Source organism: Ornithorhynchus anatinus, chromosome 3, assembly GCF_004115215.2.
Source record: "Ornithorhynchus anatinus isolate Pmale09 chromosome 3, mOrnAna1.pri.v4, whole genome shotgun sequence".
Lineage (NCBI taxonomy): Eukaryota > Metazoa > Chordata > Mammalia > Monotremata > Ornithorhynchidae > Ornithorhynchus > Ornithorhynchus anatinus.
Window position 1 is genome coordinate 103,584,314 of NC_041730.1, and position 21,768 is coordinate 103,606,081.

General features: G+C 46.1%; 1 protein-coding gene across 1 annotated transcript; it reads right to left on the reverse strand.

Annotated features, from left to right (window-relative positions):
• Positions 1 to 3,420: 3,420 nt before the first annotated feature.
• Positions 3,421 to 19,180, reverse strand: LOC100076559 (transcription factor A, mitochondrial-like). Its single transcript, XM_007667142.3, has 7 exons — positions 19,025 to 19,180; positions 18,711 to 18,838; positions 8,670 to 8,740; positions 8,063 to 8,203; positions 5,804 to 5,899; positions 4,793 to 4,849; positions 3,421 to 4,395 (listed from the first exon to the last, which is right to left on the reverse strand). The coding sequence occupies exons 1-7, from the start codon at positions 19,147 to 19,149 to the stop codon at positions 4,219 to 4,221; spliced, it is 795 nt and encodes a 264-aa protein (XP_007665332.2). The 5' UTR covers positions 19,150 to 19,180; the 3' UTR covers positions 3,421 to 4,218.
• Positions 19,181 to 21,768: the final 2,588 nt, after the last annotated feature.

A 21,768-nucleotide genomic window follows, 5' to 3' on the forward strand; every position in this document is an offset into this window, starting at 1 on the left:
GAGAGTCATCTTCTCCCTAGAGTACAACCCTATCATTTCCCTTCTTTCAAGGACTAAATATCTTTTCCTTCCTCTGCCTCCCCCCCCACCAAAAAAAAATTACCTATGACCGACTAAGTGTAAAGGCCTCCCATTCTTCTGGTTTTTCCTTTCGGAGCAATTACTTCACCCTGCAACACCCACCAGGCAGAGGCAGAATGAGGACACATATATTACTCAGCCAACACTAATCTGGCTTTCAGAGACCTCCTCCCAGCCTTTCATGAATTCAAGAATGCTGTGCTGAGAGACGGGGGTATCTCTTAAGCACTTTGAGGCAATCACTATACTAAGTGCTGAGGTAGACACAAGATAAGCAGGTCCCACGTGCTGCTCACAATCTAAGTCGGGAGAAATTAAAAGGGAGAACAGGTACTGAATGCCCCTTTTGCAGAAGAGGGAACTGAGACCCAGATAAGTGAAGTGACTTGCCCAAATTCACACAGAAGGTATGGGATGGAGCTGGGATTAGAACTCAGGTCCTCAAACCCCCTGCTCATGGCCTTTCCACTAAGCTATGCTCCTCCCGACAAATCAGCAGACCCCCGTTAGGGTTCTAAACCCCAAGTTTCACATCTTCCCTTCAAACGCCATGATCAAAAAGTCCCGCTGATCCTACTTCATCATCAATTCTGGTTGCTTTCCATTCTGTACCCAAAGTCAACATGAAATTTTGTGATGGTACAAAAACTGCTTGTGTTCTGGGGAGGAGGAAAGGGAGAAGAGTGGGGGGAGGGCGGGCCGGGAGCTGGAAGCCAGCCCTTCCCTAACACATGGGGAAATCTCCTCTGGGGTCAATTCGGAAGAAACCCTCCATCAGCATTAGCTGTGTTCAGGGATTTGATAAGGTAGGTTTATGACCAAAAAAGAATGGTGGTGAGAGGGTGAAAAGGAGAAAGAGAACAAAGTTGCAGCTAGATTTCTGTCTTCCTTCCTCCTCCTCTACTGGTGCCTAATTGCACCCAGCCCTGGTACATGAAGGGGCCCTCTATCAGAGCTGGAGGTGCCTGGCACAGCCCCAGCAGACAACCTACCTGCAGCTCCTATCAGTCAATGCTGAGCACTTACTGTGTGCAGAATATTGTACAAAGCAAGAGTACAATACAACAGACACATTCAGTGAGTGTGGCACTAGGGCCAGGGGCTTCTGTTCCCCCAGTGCATGTCGGGGGTGAGCGGTCTCCTTTCCTTCCCTGCCCAGCTGTGCTATTTTGCTTTAGCACCACTTCTGCTGCTTGCAGTTGGCAAAAGGCAGGCAGCATCCAAGAGAGACGGGAGGTACAGAAGGTGAGCTTGCCCTGCTGTCTACTGAGAAGATATATTACCATCTTGGCTTCCCCTTTTACTCTTTCAAGCTCAAAGGGCAGGTCCAAGTACTGCCCGCACAGATTTTTGCTGTAGAGTCAAAGAAAATACTAAAATAAAAATGCAAATTGTGACAGTTGTTAAAGACTGTGCCAAACACCATCCTAAGCCCTGGGGCTAAATACAAGATCACAGTCCTTGTTCCATGAGGGGCACACAGTCTAAGTAAGCCCGTCAAACGGCAGGGACTGTCTCTATCTGTTGCTGACTTGTTCATTCCAAGCGCTTAGTACAATGCTCTGCACATAGTAAGTGCTCAATAAATACTATTGAATGAATAAGTAGAAAGGTCAACAGGCACTGAATCCTGCTTTTACAGCAAAGTGAAGTGATTTGCCCATGGTTCCAAAGCAAGCAACAGTGGTGGAGCTGGGATGAGAATCCATATCCTCTGACTCTCAAACCCATGTTCTAGCCACTGTTGAGCCTGTGGGTGGGTGCTTATACTCGAAAGCTACATTTAAGTACAAGAAGACAGATGGCTTACGAACCCAACTCCTTAAAGCACCTAGTTTTAACACCCTTCCACCTGGCTGGAAGTTCCTCCACTTTCTCAAATCTGTCAGACCAAGAGTTCTCCCTAACAACAAAGTCCTTTTGAAAACCCCCATTTTCCAAAAGATTTCATCTCCTTAAGTCATATCCTTCAAGCCTCAGAACTTACATTCCCATTTCTCCTTGGTACTTTTGTACATATCAATTTACATTCTCTATTTAAGCTAAGCACTTCTTCCTCCTATTTATAGATTATCTTTAACTTCCCATTCAATCAACAGTATTTACTAAGTACTGTATGCACAGCACTGTACTAAGCACTGGGGAGTGTTCCCTGCCCACAAGGAGCTTACAGTCTAGAAAAGAAGGTATACATTAAGATAAATTACAGATATGTACATAAGTGTGAGCCTGTTACTGGGCATAAATTGACTATCTGTTGCCGAACTGTACATTCCAAGCGCTTAGTCCAGTGCTCTGCACATAGTGAGCGCTCAGTAAATACTACTGAATGAATGAACCAATAAGTGCTGTGGGGCTGAGGGTGGGGTGAATATCAAGGCCAAAAAGAGTACAGATCCAAGGGCGCAGATGACACAAGGAGAGATGGAGTAGGAGAAATGAGGGCTTAGTTGGAGACGTCTTGGAGGATGTGATTTTAATACGGCTTTGAAGGTGGGGAAAGCGATGGTCTGTCCGATATGAAGCGGGGAGTTGCCGGTCAAAGGATCGGGAAAGGGGTCAGCGGCAAGAAAGACAACGCCAAGGTAAGGCGTGTAGGTTGGTGTTAGAGAGGCAAAGTGAGCGTTTTTGGTTGCAGGAGATCAATAGGGCCAGGTGTAATGATAATATAGCTAAAAAAAGTAGTATAAGACCATGAGAAGCAGCGTGGCTTAGTGGAAAGAGCCCGGGCTTGGGAGTCAGGTCATGGGTTCTAATTCTGCCTCCATCACTTGTCTGCATTGTGACCTTGGGCAAGTCACTTCACTCTTCTGTGCCTCAGTTCCCTCATCTGTAAAATAATAATAATGTTGGTATTTGTTAAGCGCTATGTGCAGAGCACTGTTCTAAGTGCTGGGGTAGATACAGGGTAATTAGGTTGTCCCACGTGAGGCTCACAGTTAATCCCCATTTTACAGATGAGGTAACTGAGGCACAGAGAAGTTAAGTGACTTACCCACCAGTCACACAGCTGACAAGTGGCAGAGCCGGGAGTCGAACCCATGACCTCTGACTCTGAAGCCCAGGATCTTTCCACTGAGCCATGCTGCTTCCCAATGGGGATGAAATGGGGATGAAGACTACGAGCCCCACGTGGAACAACCTGATTACCCTGTATCTACCCCAGTGCTTAGAACAGTGCTTGGCACATAGTAAGCACTTAACAAATACCATCATTATTATTAAATTATAAACTTTTAAGAGCTGGGATATTGTCTCTGGCTTCTATTATACCCTGCGCCTAGTAGGAGCTCAACAGATATGGATTCAGACATGCAGAAAAAGTTAAAACACTCTGAGCACATTCATTAAAATATTTTATTCTATGCAGTGTAAAAACAGTATGCATAGGTTTGATACATAATTTGGTTTGTTTTTATTTTACAAAAAAAGGGGCAGGTGGGGACATTGGATATTCCTGCCCAGATCCATGAAGGAAAAAAAAAAAGGGGGCGGGGGGAAAGACAAAGAGGATCACTTTCAGACTCCATAGAAGGACACTTGAGACTTGGCTTCTCATAGTGGAGTTTGACTGCAATCCTGTTGACAACCCGTTAAACATTTCAGTAGCTGAAGTCAGTAATTAATGTCACACCGTCATCACTGGATACTTTTTAAAGTATTTAAACCTGAAGATTGGTTCTACCTTTCTCCAATTTAAATATTCACTGATCTCACTGTGTCTATTACGATTCAAACATTTTAGAAAAGCAAAGATGCCTACTTCCTTAATTAGGCATCAAGGATGCTTCTTCTGAACATCATGCAGGAAAAAAAAATTCACAGTTCAATTTTACTTTTTCATAAAGGGAGAGTCAACACTACCAATAGAGATTACTTGGATAGGAAATAATTCCGATGATACAAAAAAATCCTATACCATAAAGATCTCTTCCTAAATTTGCATGACCTCGCTCCAGATGGTATTATTCACAGCTAAGTGTTAACTGCAAAACACAGTAACACAGTGGCAGAACGATCCAAGATACCAACAAAAGACTGATGAGATATTTACACACTTTCATTTGGACTTCTGCCACAGCTCCTTGTCTTGAAACTTGATTAGTTCTTTGAGTGTTTATAATGAAAAGAACGAGATTAGATCTCCTTTCCAACACCGCTTTGAGCACCTCCTTGGTTTTCAGACTCAGTTTTGCGCCTTCTACTTTTGGAACGTAGGAGATCTTCCCGTCCGACATCAACCATCTGACTTTCCCATGACCTCATTTCATTTTCGTAGCGAATTTTATCATCTTCAGCAAGTTGAATATACGCCTGAGAACAGAACACTAGTAATCAGGTAAAACTGCTCCACAATTCGGGGAATGTCCCACATTTTAAAAAATCACGCCCTCTAAAGAATACGCTATTCATTTTAATCATGCCGTGACATGCATCAATTGGTTTTAAGTTTAAAATTCAATTGTCGATGAGATCCAGATCTTGGAACAATTTATTAAAATCACATCCAAATTTTATCTTGATTGGCAATTCACTGCAAATATTGCTGTGAGGAAATTATTCCAACATCTTTTTCTAGCAAAGGGAAGAATCTTAAGTGTTTTAAACTTTAATAATATGGCATTAAGTATTTATTTTACATCAAAAAAGTTGAGAAACCATTCTATATAAACATTAATATTGAGCACTTATGAAAATCTACTGTACATACCTGCTTCTGAGAACTAGGCAGATTATTCCAGGCTTCAGACAAAATCTTTATCTTGTCCTTCAAAACAACATCTTTTCAGATTAGCATATTAATTTTTTTTTGGATGGGAGGTAAAAAGGATAAAAATATTTTTGGTTTTTATTTCCCAATCCCAAGAAATTCAAGTTTTAGAAAATCTCAAAGTGATCATAAGGCCTCCCTTTTTAAATGGTATTTAAGTGCTTACTATGTGCCAGCCAGTATTAAGTGCTGGGGAAGGTATAAGGTAATTAGGTTGGGCAGTCTTTACCCCCATTTTACAGATGAGATAACTGAGGCACAGAGATGTTAAGTGACTTGCCCAAGGTCACACTACAGTCAAGTAGCAAAGCCAGGACCAGAACCCAGATCCTCTGACTCCCAGCCCCATGCTCTTTCCAAAAGGCCACGATGCTTCTCTCACATCACTCGGCTTTAACTGGAACTATTACACTTTAGAATTAAATGCCTAACATGTTTTATCTGCAGCTGACTCAAACATCAGGCCCTTCAGATGCCCATATAGATCCTTGCAAATTTGGCTCCAAAGCATCTATATTCTAAGCCCCCCAAATATTATTTTTGCTTCCTCAGAGACACATCGTTGACTCCAAAATCATCTTTCACGAAGCTCTGAGGTACCAGACTCCTGGATTCTGAACACAGCCTCTTGGCATTTCCATATTCTCATTCTAATCAACGAAAATTTAAATCTTTGAAATAGTCATACACCAGAGATGGCATAACAGCATTAAGAATGCTGTTTCTACAAGGACCAGGGAGCAGGCATGAGTTATCAGGGAGGTAGTTGGCCTTTTCCACAAGCTGCAAGAGACATAGATACACCCTGAAAGTTGATGATCAAAATACAAAGCCCCACAACCACGTGCATGTTGCTGTGGAGATTTAAGAAGACTAAAAGCACGGGTACAGCACAAAAATATGTCCCCAGAATAAGAGGCAAGAAGCAATGCACAAACATCGAGGATATACCTTCAACAAATTTCCCGCAGTTTCCTGAAGGCGTTCTACTACAAAGATGTTATATGCAGAATGGGGTCTCTTAGGCCTTCCAAGCCGTCTCAATTCCTACAGCGGAAGAAACAGAAAAAAAATTGTTAGATCAAGTTCTGGTTTGATGGACACTGATTTTTAGCGAATAAGGTTTTGTTGAAGAACAAGGTTTATTTATTTTTCGATTCTTAGACGGTAAGCTATCGCCATAATCAAAACTGTAACTTGAATAATACACAAAAAATTTTTCATCAAAGCGTGGGTTAATCGTCTGATACTTTTCAATGTTGAAAAATTCAAATATTCTTTCCCTTAAAATTGTGACTATCATTTCGAAGTACAGATGAGCCTAACAAACATCTACAGAGTACACGATTTTGGAGGAATGGGCAGGTTAAGTTCCTTGAGGACACGGATAATGCCTTGTAACTCTATTGGACTCTCTTCAGTGCCTGATTCCACATTCTGCACACAACAGACACTCAAAACCTTTCGACTGATTGAAACACCCCCCAAACTCTCAGAAGATGTGGAGGTTTATCACATCAAGATAAACTGAGTTTGCAGTGGTAGGAGGGATACTTTTAGCACATCTCTCATCTTAAATAGTGAGCAAATGGACCAACATCAAATGGGGTTCCTAGCCCTCCCAAGGATGGGGCACAGTCTCCTGCCCTTATAAAGCTGAAGGGGAGGCAAGAGTCACTCTGTTATATGTGATTCACCCTCCCTGGAAATGAGAACTGCTTCTTTCTAATTATTCCCTGGATGTATTATGCAGTCTGAGGTCTCCTTGGTTCGGTTGCAGTTAATATGGAGCACGAAATCAGATTTCTATTTTTTTTATCAGAGCTGCAAGGCAACCTCAAAATGGCTCTACCCCACCCTTTGGAAATGGTGTCACACAAAGGGAGGGTTGGGGCTGTTCAGTCCCATCTCATGTTCAAACTTAGTGATTCAGTGTTTCATTACAAAGTGTGTTACAGAAATAATGATTATAATTTTAATAATAATAATGATGGAATTCATTAGGTACATACCATGTGCCATGCACCATACTAAGCGCCAGGGTGATACAAGATAATCGGGTCCCAGATGAGGCTAACAGTATAAGCACTCACAGGAATGTAATAATAATAATAATAATGTTGGTATTTCTTAAGCGCTTACTATGTGCCAAGCACTGTTCTAAGCGCTACGGTAGATACAAGGTAATCAGATTGTCCCACGTAGGGATCACATTCTTCATCCCCATTTTACAGATGAGGGAACTGAGGCCCAGAGAAGTTAAGTGACTTGCCCAAAGTCACACAGCAGACAAGTGGCGGAGCTGGGATTAGAACCCAAGACCTCTAACTCCCAAGCCCGGGCTCTTTCCACTAAGCCATGCTGCTTCTCTGGTGTAGAAGCTGTGCTGTAAGTTTACGATAATGAATTATTAAAATCTCTATTCGGCCCAAAGCTTCAAGAACAGTTTGAGAAATTCTACCATAAAATCCCCCAACACTGTCTCAGTCTCCATTCAAGGGACTTAATAATGTTAATAGTATTATTATCATCGTACATAAGTGCTTACTCTGTGCGGCTTCGCTTGCCCGTTAACAGACAATTTGTCCCAAATTCAAGTTGACCACATTCCAAATTTTGCATAAAATCCACAATATGACCTATGCCTCCTCCTTACAGTGTCCAAGCCTGAAACAAAGACAATCAGTACCTCACTACCTCTTCAACTTTTATGCAGTGTTCCCTGTGCCTTTCTCTTCCTTACAACTCCTTAATCTTTTTCCCTTCAGGCACTTACAAGGGCTAGTAATATAAGGGTAGAGTTCTACTAAATGAGCTTGACCTGAAGGTTAACCTGGGCAGATGCTGACAAGTGCAATTATGGAATTTCAAGGAGGTTTGCAGCTCCTGCTTTGACCTGGCGTCCTAAATCTCTGGAGTTTTGACAGTCAGATTCAAATCTGCTCTGCTCCTTGAGAAGTGGGAGGACATCTTTAAGACTCAGTCCCTGCGCTTGAAGATATATTTTTAAAAAAATGCTGTGGCTTTACATTTAAGCACTTTAGGGTATCTACTTGAGACCTCCAAATTTTTAAGCTAGGATACTTTGTGATGTTACCTGGTATTCAGAATTATGTAATGCAAACACAACAGTAGCCAAGTCTCTCATTATTTACATTAATGGTAAGTTTCAATCTTGCTATACGTGAAAAATTTTTTTCAAATGCTCACTTTTTTTCTTTCAGATTTACTTTTTAGCTCTTTTGAATGTGTTTTCAAAGGTACTTTCTGAAGTGGAACTGACGTTGCTTTAAACTTGGCTAACTCCTCTTTGTATGCCATCCAATCTTCATTTGCAGCTTCTTCATACACCTGCAAATACAAATTCCATGAATACAAACAATTGGATGAAGGCAGTACAAACAGCAGGGGTGGTACAGCAAACCACTTTCAACTCCTCCAAATATGGCTAGAAGGAAAACATACTTTCTTGCATGTGATGATCCTGTTTCTTCCACTTGTTTCTGGAAGAGTAGGTCGAAATTCTGTGCTTTACACTAACATAATGAGCAAGCCTAACCTCTTCCCTAACCTTCTCCACAAACAAATTAAGAAGCGTACAATTCCACCATTGCTCTCACTCACCAAAAGCACTCAACACAGGGACTGGAAAAATATATGTATATATATTAAAAAACCAAAGCTTCTGGTCATCAAAAAGTTTACAATCTAATGAGGTTAAGTCTGGAGACCAAGTTGGTACCCAAGCCCCTCAGAGTAGAGATAACAGTTACAGTTTCAGATATAATTCTATTAACAGAGAAAATCACATACTCACTTTTTTCTCTGCTGCAGGAAGTTCCCTCCAAGCCTGAGCGATTTTTTTAATTACTTCTGTCATTTTTATTTCTGAAGAGAGTAAAGACAGATTACAAAACAAATTTTAATATATTCTAGGAATTCAGTTTTTACTTTTTCACGAAACACAAAGCCCTATTTTCAATAAAAAATCATTACGTTATTAACTGGAAGTGATGCTTACCTTTTCCTTTCTACAAATGAACTAAATGAATTACTTTTCCTCTTTGACAGTTCCCACTTCAGCACACTCCCTAGAGTCCAGAAGGAAACAAGGCTTTGATTCAAAAAAGTATCTTGTATTTAGATATAGAAGTGTTTACTGAGAAATCATCAGGGATTATAAATGGCTGACTCCCATTCCTCTCCAGCTTTCAGAGCACAAAGTGGGGCACCCGTCAGAGGCTAGTGTGAAAACCAAAAGTCAGAAAAAGAGCACCTTGAGTTGGTTTCCTAAAAATGCTCTGCTAAGGTCTTGCCATTAGAGAAGATACATAAGACCATTTTAGAGGTCTAAAAGTATTAAGTAAAAACAGAACTCAATAGAGTGTGGATGAATGCATCAATCCCTTCACCTTGCTAAATCAAGTTAATGCTCAACTGGGAACATCCTTTCTTCAACCCCATATGCAAAGCAAATATTTGGACTATAAGGACAGTTTTGTATGAAAACTTCCTTCAGATGCAATGCCCTCTTTTCCCAGGCACTGTCATTGTCTTTCAAGTTCGCTTATTTCTTATACTTAACCCAGAAATGAAGAGCCCCACAAATGTTATGGCGAAGATGGCTAATTGGCACTTAGAATTTGTCAACCTATCCCAAACACATTAAACTAAGTTCTACTGAATAGTAGCCTTGAAAATAATTACCTATAGGCCTCAAAAAAGTGTTGGGGAAGGTATGGAACAGCTGGCACAAGCAACATTGGAGCCCCAGCATTACCATTGATTCATCGCTCTCATGCAATCCAAATATTCAATCTGGCACCAAGAATTCAACCCTGTCGTTACTACTTTCACAGCATCTCTAGGATCCACTCCTTCCTCGCTAGCCAAACTACTACTATGTTGATCCAGCACTTATCCTATCTGGCCTCAACTCCCTGCTGACATATCTGAGCTCCTCATCTTCCCTCCCAAGCCTGGTCCTCTCCCAGACTTCCCTATCACCGTGGATGGCACGACCATCCTTCCCGTCTCTTGGGCCCGCGACCTCGGTGTCATCTTTGACTCGTCTCTCTCATTCACCCCACACGTCCGATCCGTTACCGAGACCTGTCGGTCTCACCTTTACAATATCGCCAAGATCCGACCTTTCCTCTCCACCCAAACGGCTACCTTACTGCTACGGGCTCTCGTTATATCCCGGCTAGACTACCGTGTCAGCCTTCTCTCTGATCTCCCTTCCTCCTCTCTTGCCCCGCTCCAGTCTATTCTTCACTCCGCTGCCCGGCTCATCTTCCTGCAGAAACGTTCTGGGCATGTCACTCCCCTTCTTAAACACCTCCAGTGGTTGCCTATCAACCTCCGCTCCAAACAAAAACTCCTCACTCTAGGCTTCAAGGCTCTGCATCACCTTGCCCCTTCCTACCTCTCCTTCCTTCTCTCTTTCTACTGCCCACCCCGCACACTCCGCTCCTCTGCCGCCCACCTCCTCACCGTCCCTCGGTCTCGCCTATCCCGCCATCGACCCCTGGGCCACGTCCTCCCGCGGTCCTGGAATGCCCTCCCTCCTCACCTCCCTCAATCTAATTCTCTTCCCCTCTTCAAATCCCTACTTAAAGCTTACCTCCTCCAAGAGGCCTTCCCAGACTGAGCTCCCTCCTTTTTCCCTCTGCTCCCTCTACCCCCCTTTCACCTCTCTGCAGCTAAACCCTCTTCTCCCTCCTTTCCCTCTCCTCCTCCCCCTCTCCCGTCCCACCCCCTCAGCACTGTACTTGTCTGCTCAACTGTATATATCTTCATCACCCTATTGCTTTTGTTTAATGAGATGTACATCACCCTGACTCTATTTATTTGCCATTGTTTTTATGAGATGTTCTTCCCCTTGACTCTATTTATTGCCATTGTTCTTGTCTGCCTGTCTCCACCGATTAGACCGTAAGCCCGTCAAAGGGCAGGGACTGTCTCTACCTGTTGCCGACTTGTTCATTCCAAGCGCTTAGTACAGTGCTCTGCACATAGTAAGCACTCAATACTATTGAATGAATGAATATCTGTCTCCTCTCTCCTGCCACCCCAGTCCATGCTTCAGTCTGCTGCCTAGATCATTCTTCTCTAGAACCGTGCAGTTCACATTAACCGGCTCCTCCAAAACCTCCAGCGGTTGCCCTTCCACCGCCACATTAAACAGAAACACCTTACGACTGGCTTCAGAGCAATCACCTTGTCCCCATTTCACTTCTCTGATTTGCTTCCACAACCCGAGACAGTAACTTCGCTACTCTAACACCAATCTGCACACAACCATCTTGATCTCAGCATGGCCCAGTGGAAACAGCCTGGGCTTGGGAGTCAGAGGCCATGGGTTCGAATTCCGGCTCTGCCACTTGTCAGCTGTGTGACTGTGGGCAAGTCACTTAACTTCTCTGTGCCTCAGTTACCTCATCTGTAAAATGGGGATTAACTGTGAGCCTCACGTGGGACAACCTGACTACCCTGTATCTCTCCCAGTGCTTAGAACAGTGCTTTCCACATAGTAAGCACTTAAATACCAACATTATTATTATTAGCTCGTCTATCTTGCCGACTTGGCCACCGTCTCCCCTTCTCCTTCTCCCTTCTGCATCGCCCTTGCACTTTGATTTGAACCCTTTAACCCACCCTCAGCCCCATGGCACTTACATGCATCTGTAATTTATTTTAAGGTCTGTCTCTCCCCCAGACTGTAAGCTCCCCGCTACTACCTCTCTTATAGTGTACTACCTCTCCCAAGTGCTTAGTACAGTGTTGTGAACTAAGTAAGCGCTCAATGAATACAACTGACCCCTTGATCATGTCCTGCCTCTGGCCTAGGACTCCCCCCACATTATTAAAATCCAATCTCCTCCAAGAGACCTTCTTGAACTAAGCTCTCATGTCCCCCTCTCCCTCCTGCTTCGCCCCTGCACTTGGATATGTACCCTGTGTAGTTAATATTCACCACACTGTCAGTCCCACAGCATTCATTCAATAATATTTATTGAGCGCTTACTATGTGCAGAGCACTGTATTAAGGGCTCACAGCACTTACGTACATATCTGTAACTTTAATATCTGCTTTCCCCGCAGAGGACTATAAGCTCCTTGTGGACAGGGGACATGTCTATCACGCTGTCATACTGTACTCTCCCAAGTACTCGGGAAAGTGCTCTGCACGCAGTAAGCACTCAATAAATGATTGATCGATCCATCTCTCGGGAAACACTCCAGCGGCAGTTGGTTCAAACTAGAGCCCAACACTTATGAACACTTTCTCAGCTTGTGCTGCTGTGGTTCTCTAGCATTCTGACAGCCACCTTAGAGAAGCAGCGTGGCTCAGTGGAAAGAGCAGCGGGCTTTGGAGTCAGAGGACATGGGTTCGAATCCCGGCTCGGCCACTTGTCAGCTGTGTGACTTTGGGCAAGTCACTTAACTTCTCGGTGCCTCAGTTCCCTCATCTGTAAAATGGGGATTAAGACTGTGAGCCCCACGTGGGACAATCTGATTCCCCTGTGTCTACCCCAGCGCTTCGAACAGTGCTCGGCACATAGTAAGCGCTTAACAAATACCAACATTATTATTATTGTTATTATTACCTTAAATATAAGCATAGAAAACAAAGCAAGATCCCAGTGACCAATGCATTGGTTCGTTCAGTCATATTTATTGAGCGCTTACTGTGCACAGAGCACTGTACTACACGCTTGGAAAGTACACTTCGGCAACAGAGACAATCCCTACCCAACCATGGGCTCACAGTCTAGAAGGGGGAGACACACAACAAAACAGGTAGACAGGCTTCAAGAGCATCAATATAAGAATTATACATATATACACATCATTAATAAAATAAATAGAATAATAAATATCTACATATATACACAAGGGCTCTGGGGAGGGGGGTAGAGCAGAGGAAAAGGGACACAGTCTGGGAAGGCCTCCTGGAGGAGGTGAGCTTTCAGTAGGGCTTTGAAGGGGGGGGGAGTGAGCTAGTTTGGCGGATGTGAGGGAGGGAGGGCATTCCAGGTCAGAGGTAGGACGTGGGCCGGGGTCGACGGTGGGACAGGTGAGAATGAGGCACAGTGAGAAGGTTAGTGGCAGAGGAGGGAGTGTGCTGGCTGGTATGTCAAAGGAGAGAGGTGAGGTAGGAGGGGGCAAGGTGATGGAGAGCTTTGAAGCCAATAGTGAGGAGGGTTTTGCTTGAAATGAAGGTTGATAAACCACTGGAGATTTATGAGGAGGGACAAGCCCAGAACTTTTCTGTAGAAAGATAATCCGGGCAGCAGAGTGAAGTATCGACTGAAGCGGGGAGAGACAGGAGGTTGGGGGATCAGAAAGGAGGCTAATGCAGTACTGCAGTCGGAATATGATGAATGACTGTACTAACAAGGTAGCAGTTTGGATGGAGAGGAAAGGGAGGATTTTGGCGATGTTGTAAAGGTGAGACCGGCAGGTCTTGGTGACGGACTGGACGTGTGGGGTGAATGAGAGAGGTGAGTCAAGGATAACACCACGGTTACAGGCTTGTGAGACGGGAAGGATGGTAGTGCCATCCACAGTGATGGGAAAGTCAGGGAGAGGACAGGGTCTGGGAGGGAAGACAAGGAACTCAGTCTTGGTCATGTTGAGTTTTAGGTTGTGGGAGAACATTCAGGTGGAGACATCCTGACGGCAGGAGGAGATGTGAGCCTGGAGGGAGGGAGAGAGAACAGGGGAGGAGATGTAGATTTGGGTGTCATCTGCCTAGAGATGGTAGTTAAAGCCATGGGAGTGAATGACTTCACCAAGGGAGTGATTGTAGATGGAGAACAGAAGGGGACCAAGAACTGACCCTTGAGGAAACCCTACAGTTAGGGGACAGGAGGAGGAGGAGGAGCCTGTGGAGAAGACCGAGAATGAATGGCCAGAAAGATAAGAGGAGAACCAAGAGAGGACGGAGTCCGTGAAGCCAAGGTTGGATAACGTGTTGAGGAGAAGAGGATGGTCGACAGTGTCAAAGGCAGCTGAGAGGTTGAGAAGGATTAGGACAGAGTAGGAGCCATTTGTTCTGATATAGCCAAGATCTGTTTCTGCTAGGGGCTTTCCACCCCACAGCCTTGTACAGGGGTTGAGGAAGACGACAAACGGATTTCTATAAGGTCCCATGAAGTCTCTGGAACCCTGTCCCCCCATCACACACACCCCATATCCCTCCTCCTCCTCCAACAAAGTTTTCACTAAGCTCTTTTGTTCATACTCCCATTCACTTTCCACCCTCCACACTGACACTTGGAGCATTCCAGATATGATGGATTAATGTGCTGAGCTATGAAGTGATATATCTACATTCTGATTCCTGTGGAGATTTTTTTGAATGGTATTTAAGCTCTTTCTATATTCCATGCACGGTACTAAGTGCTGGGGTAGATACAAGTTAATCATGTTTGACACAGTCCTGTCCCAAATAGGGCTCATGGTCTTAATCCCCATTAAGTGAGGTACCCCAAGAGTGAGGTAACTGAGGTACAGAAAATTTATTATTGTATTTGTTAAATGCTTACTATATGCCAGGCACTGTAATATAGGCACGCTGTGAAGCAGCGTGGCTCAGTGGAAAGAGCACGGGCTTTGGAGTCAGAGATCATGAGTTCGAATCCCGGCTCTGCCACTTGTCAGCTGTGTGACTGTGGGCAAGTCACAACTTCTCTGTGCCTCAGTTCCCTCATCTGTAAAATGGGGATTAAGACTGTGAGCCCCACGTGGGACAACCTGATTCCCGTGTCTACCCCAGCGCTTAGAACAGTGCTCTGCACATAGTAAGCGCTTAACAAATACCAACATTATTATTAATAAGCACCTGGCTGGATAAAAGCCAATCAGGTTGGACACAGTCTCTGTCCCATGTGGAACTCACAGTCTCAATCCCCATTTTACAGATGGGGTAACTGAGGAACAGAGAAGTAAAGTGACTTGCCCAAAGTCAAACAGCAGACAAGTGGCAGAGCCGGAATTAGAACCCACGACCTTCTGACTCCCAGGCCCGTGAATCATTCCACCATTGCTTCTAGTTACAGCTTTTCTTATTAGTAATAGTAATAATATTAATAATGGTATTTAAGCACTTACTATGTGCCAGGCACTGTTCTAGGCACTGGGATAGATACAAGCAAATCGGGTTGGACACAGTCCCTGTCCCATGTGGAGCTCACAGTCTCGATCCCCATTTTACAGATGAGGTAAATGAGGCAGAGAGAAGTGAAATGATTTGCCCAAGGTCTCACAGCAGGCAAGTAGCAGGGGCAGCAATAGAACCCATGACCTTCTGACTCCCAGGCCCAGGCTCTGCCCAGTATAAAAGTTCTTAAAAGTTGAAATTAGATGTGCTTTATTGGAATTTTCATCCAGGTGTTAAAATTCCCGCTCATCTTTTAATTTCCTGCTTAAGGCTTTATTCATACTCAATGGTGCCATCTTAAATAACTTTGTTAAAATGAAGTCCTTTGGAAGCAGCCAGGCCAAAGCAATTGAAGTGGCTTCGTTATAGTTGCTTATACTAACACGATGGCAAAATCCAGGCCTCCTTTTTTTCTTCCTAAACCCCACACTTCTCTTTGGGGGTAAGGCACTGCCAAACAATTGAAAATGATCTCTACATTCTAAAGAAGTGGGAGCAAGAATCTATTTACCGATCAGATCGGAGAAGCAGCCCAGCTTGGTGGAAAGAGCCCGGGCTTGGGAGTCAGAGGTTGTGGGTTGTAATCCCGGATCTGCCGCTTATCAGTTGTGTGACTTTGGGCACGTCACTTCACTGCTCGGTGACTCAGTTATCTCATCTGTAAAATGGGGATCAAGGACTGTGAGCCCCACGCTAGACTGTGAGCCCATCACCGGGCAGGGATGGTCTCTGTTGCCGAATTGTACATTCCAAGCGCTTAGTGCAGTGCTCTGCACATAGTAAGTGCTCAATAAATACTACTGAATCAATGAATGACAACCGGATGACCTTGTACCTATCCCAGCGCTTAATAATAATTATAATGATAATAATAATGATAATATTGGTATTTGTTAAGCGTTTACTATGTGCAGAGCACTGTTCTAAGCGCTGGGGGAGATATAGGGTAATCGGGTCGTCCCACGTGAGGCTCACAGTTAATCCCCATTTTAAAGATGAGGTAACTGAGGCACAGAGAAGTTAAGTGACTTGTCCCCAGTCACACAGCTGAAAAGTGGCAGAGACGGGAGTCGAACCCGTGACCTCTGACTCCGAAGCCCAAGCTCTTTCCACTGAGCCACGCTGCTTGGCACATAGTAAGTGCTTAATACCGTCATTATTATTATTACTATTAGTTAGTGCTTAACAAATAACACTATTATTATTTCATATTTAGCTGAATTGAATTTCTGTCACATATACTGAATGAAATGTAAATTTGTTTACAGGCATGATACAAAGTAAGCTGGGTAGTTAACAGCAAAAATTATTTCCTCCTATGTTAGGAAAACTGTTAAAACAATTACCTTTGGCTTAAGGAATTAAACACTTTTTTTAAGAAATTTGACTCAGATTGACAATATAACCACAATGGAATTTAACCATCTGAATTGGAATGTGTATGGTCATGATCTTCTATTTAATGATTTAATTATTATCTCCTAACCTTCCTTGGGTGGGGTCTATACACCTCATCTACACATTCTCCCCCTCCTCTTCGGCCACCTAAATTAGAGCCTTGTACCAGTTACTGTTTGCTGAATCTCGGGCCTCCGAGCAGAGCCTATAAAGTCTCGGCAGATTTTAGATATTCTCTTTTCCTCAATCCTTGTATCATTTGTCATTGAGGGTCGGGAAACTGCTGCCAAAACCAAAAGGGGCATTCACACCCTCTCCCTACCTTAAAAAAAAATAATAATCATCCAGGTATTGATGTTCACATTTCAAATGCTCAGACCGATCCTCATAGAAGTATTTTAACCGGCCCACGTGGATCTGTGTTGACCAGAAGAACACCTATTTCTCAGGTTATAATGGTTAAATAGCTTATCTCTCTGGCAGCGTGGCTCAGTGGAAAGAGGTCATGGGTTCTAATCCCGGCACTGCTGTAGGTCAACTGCGTGACCTTGGGCAAGTCACTTTCCTTCTCTGGGCCTCAGTGACCTCATCTGTCAAATGGGGATGAAGACTGTGAGCCCTACGTGGGACATTCCTCCCCGCCATCCCCAGCACTGTCCTTATTTGCATATATTATTTATTACCCTATTTATTCTGTTAATGAGATGTACATCCCCTTGACTCTATTTATCATGATAATGTTGTCGTGTTTTTGCCTTGTTCTGTTTTGCTTTGCTGTCTGTCTCCCCCAATTAGACTAGATTATCATTAGGCAGGGATGGTCTCTATCTGTCGCCAAATTGTACATTCCAAGTGCTTACTACAGTGCTCTGTATATAATAATAATAATAATATGTTGGTATTTAAGCGCTTACTATGTGCAGAGCACTGTCCTAAGCGCTGGGGTAGATACAGGGTCATCAGGTTGTCCCTCGTGAGGCTCACAGTCTTCATCCCCCATTTTCCAGATGAGGTCACTGAGGCCCAGAGAAGCGAAGTGACTTGCCCACAGTCACACAGCTGACAAGTGGCCGATCCCAGATTCGAACCTATGACCCCTGACTCCCAAGCCCGGGCTCTTTCCACTGAGCCACGCTGCTTCTAAGTGCTCAATAAATACTACTGAATGAACGAACCTGATGACCTTGTATCTCCCCTGAAGCCAAGCAATAGTAAGCGCTTAACAAATACCATAATTATTATTATTGTTATTAGAAATCACGCACCTCAGCTGTTCTCCAAACACGTCCCCCGGGGTTATGGCGATACGAATTAAGGGATTAAGGCCTGAGTTACCCAAGGTCACGGTGCACACTTGTCCTGCGTGCCTACCAGTGGGCCACCCTGCCTGGCTCAGTGCACAGAGCCCGGGCTGGGGAGTCCGAGGTCATGGGTTCGAATTCCGCTTCGGCCACCTGTCAGCTGGGTGACTGTGGGCAAGTCACTTCACTTCTCTGGGCCTCGGTGACCTCGTCTATCAAATGGGGATTAACTGGGAGCCTCATGTGGGCCCACCTGATGACCCTGTATCTCCCCCAGCGCTTAGAACAGTGCTCTGCACATAGGAAGCGCTTAACAAATACCAAAGTTATTAAATTATTATTCGCGGGGCCTCAGTTCCCTCATCTGGAAAAGGGGGACGAAGACTGTCATGTGGGACAACCTGATGACCCTGGATCTCCCCCAGCACTTAGAACAGCGCTCTAACAATGTTGGTATTTGTTAAGCGCTTACTATGTGCCGAGCACTATTCTAAGCACTGGGGGAGATCCAGGGTCATCAGGTCGTCCCATGTGAGGCTCACAGTTAATCCCCATTTTACAGATGAGGGAACTAAGGCCCAGAAAAGTGAAGTGACTTGCCCACAGTCACCCAACTGACAAGTGGCAGAGCCGGGATTCGAACTCATGACCTCTGACTCCCAAGCCCGTGCTCTTTCCACTGAGCCAGGCTGCTTCTCAAAAATAAGCACTGGGGGAGATCCAGGGCCATCAGGTTGTCCCACGTGGGGCTCACAGTTAATCCCCATTTTCCAGATGCGGGAACTGAGGCCCAGAGAAGTGAAGGGACTGGCCCACCGTCACCCAGCTGACAAGTGGCAGAGCTGGGAGTCGAACCCATGACCTCTGACTCCCAAGCCCAGGCTCTTTCCACCGAGCCACGCCGCCGCACCTAGGCGCTTCATGCCCACATGATTATGAAGAGCGCGGCCACACTTTTAGGAGGAAAACCGCCCGCGCCGCTCCTTACCAGGGTTCTGTTGTTTATACATAGATTGCCGTTGGACGACAAAACGAAGGTAGGCCGACAAGGGCTGCTTTGGACGGTGACTTAACGTGGTCTCTTCCGAAAACCACCTGGCCGCAGCACACACGGCACTGCATGTTAAAAAAAAAAAAAGGGGGGGTGGGCAAATTTATTAGGGGTTTGGTAAAACGAGGAGGAAAAGACAAGTTTTTTGTTGTTGTTTTGAAGGGGGTCGGGCAGGGTAGGAGTGAGCGGGGTCCGGGCCTGCCTCCCTCTTTCCCTCCCGATGTCTTTTCCCAGCCCGGCTCCCTCCTAACCTGGCGCCCTGGGCGTTGGGTCGCTCGCCGCCCCGGCCGAAGAAGGGGCCGGTCCTTCCCAAGGCGGTCAGCGCCTTCCACGTCCCCCGAACCCTCGTCGTCGTCGTCGCCACCGCCGCCGCCATAGCTAAGGCCCGCGCGCGCCCCGCGGCATCATGGGAGACCGCGGCGGGAGAAAGGGGGCGGTGGCGACCTGCGCATGCGCGGGTCCCGGAGGGGGCCCTGACGAAGGGGCCAGGGGGCGGGCGGTGACCGGCGCATGCGCGGGACCGGGGACCCTGACGAAGGGGCCAGGGCGGGGAGGGGGCCGTGGCGAACTGTGCATGCGCGGGCCGGGGGGGCCTGACGAAGGGGCCAGGGCGGGGGGTGGCGATTCGCGCATGCGCGGGCCGGCGGGGGCCTGACGAAAGGGCTAGGCCCGGCGGCTACTCGCGCATGCGCGGGGCCGGGGCGGCCTGACGAAGGGGCAAGACGGGGGGGGGGGAAGGGACGGCGACTCGCGCATGCGCGGGCCGGAGGGTGGGGGGCCTGACGAAAGGGCTAGGGTGGGCGCGGGCGGCGGTGATCTGCGCATGCGCGAGCCGGGAAACGCCCGACGAAGGGGCAAGGTCGGGGGCGGTGACATGCGCATGCGCGATGCCGGGGGGCCTGACGAAGGGGCAAGGGCGGGGGGGGGCGTCCGCGCATGCGCAGAGTCGGAGGGCCTGACAAAGGGGCGAGGGTGGCGGGCGGGAAGCTCAGTGGTGCTTGGGCGCGCTCCATTCTGAAGGACAGGCAGCCCTGCGGCCTGTCTCAGTTTCCCCTCTCGTCATTTCTCATTCATTCAATCAATCGTATTTCTTGAACCCCTTCTATGTGCAGAGCGTGGTACTAGGCGCTTGGCATGTCCAATGCGGCAACAGATACTCATTCAGTAGTCTTTATTGAGCGCTTACTATGTGCAGAGCGTTCATTCATTCAATAGTCTTTATTGAGCGCTTACTATGTGCACAGCATTCATTCATTCAATAGTCTTTATTGAGCGCTTACTATGTGCACAGCATTCATTCATTCAATAGTCTTTATTGAGCGCTTACTATCTGTGGAGCATTCATTCATTCAATAGTCTTTATTGAGTGCTTACTATGTGTACAGCATTAATTCAATAGTATTCATAATAATGTTGGTATTTGTTAAGTGCTTACTATGTGCAGAGCGCTGTTCTAAGTGCTGGGGTAGATAAAAGGGAATCAGGTTGTCCCACGTGAGGCTCACAGTTAATCCCCATTTTACAGATGAGGTAACTGAGGCACAGAGAAGTTAAGTACTTGCCCACAGTCACACAGCTGACAAGTGGCAGAGCTGGGAATCGAACCCGTGACCCCTGACTCTGAAGCTGCTTCCCCGTAACATAATAGCACTGCTATTTATTGAGCGCTTACTAGAGCACTGTTTGAAATGCTTGGAATGTCCAGTTGGGCAACAGATAGAGACCATCCCTGCCCAACAACGGGCTCACTGTCTACACGGGGGAGACAGACAACAAAACAAGTAGTCAGGCATCAGTACCATCAAGATAAATAGAATCATAGATATTAATTAATTAATTAATGTTGGTATTTGTTAAGAGCTTACTATGTGCAGAGCACTGTTCTAAGCGCTGGGGTAGACACAGGGTAATCAGGTTGTCCCACTTGGGGCTCACAGTCTTAATCCCCATTTTATAGATGAGGGAACTGAGGCACAGAGAAGTGAAGTGACTTGCCCACGGTCACACAGCTGACAAGTGGCAGAGCGGGGATTCGAACCCATGACCTCTGACTCCAAACCCCATGCTCTTTCCACTGAGCCATGCTGCTTCTCCAAGTACAAGAGAGCTTGTACTCTCCCAAGCGCTCAGTACGGTGCTTTGCACGCGGTAAGCACTCTCAATAAATACGACTGAATGATCGAAAGGGACTGGACCAGCCTCCCTAAGGGGCTCCCCAAGATGCAGCGTGGCTCAGTGGAAAGAGCCCGGCCTCGGGAGTGAGGGGTCGTGGGTTCTCATCCCAGTTCCACCACTTGTCAGGTGTGTGACTTTGGGCCAAACCTCCAGTGGTTGCCCTATCAACCTTTGCATGAAACAAAAACTCCTCACCTCTCGGCTTCAAATCTATCCATCCCCTTGCCCCCTCCTACCTCACCTCCCTTCTCTCTTTTCCAGCCCAGCCTGCACACTCCGCTCCTCTAACCACTCACCTCCTCACGGTCCCTCATTCGCACCTGTCCCCTCCCGTCGACCCCTGGCCCACGTCCTACCCCTGACCTGGACTGCTCCCCCTCCTCACATCCCCCAAACTCTCTTCCCTTCTTTAAAGCCCTCCTGAGAGCTCACCTCCTCCAGGAGGCCTTCCCAGACTGAGCCCTCCCTTTCCTTCTCCCCCTCCTCCCCTCCCCACAGCACTTGTGCATATTTGTATATATTATTTATTACTCGATTGTATTAATGATGTGTCTGTATCTATGATTCTACCTATCTTGCTGGTATCGAGGTCTACTTTTTTGTTTTGCTGTCGGTCTCCCCACTTTTGGACTGTGAGCCCATTGTTGGGCAGGGATCGTCTCTACCTGTTGCCGAATTGTACACTCCAAGCGCCTAGTAGAGTGCTCTACACCCAGTAGGCGCTCAATAAACACGACTGAATTGAACTTCACTTCTCTGCGCCTCAGTTATCACCTCTGCAAAATGGGGGTTGAAACTGGGAACCTGTTGTTGGGCAGGG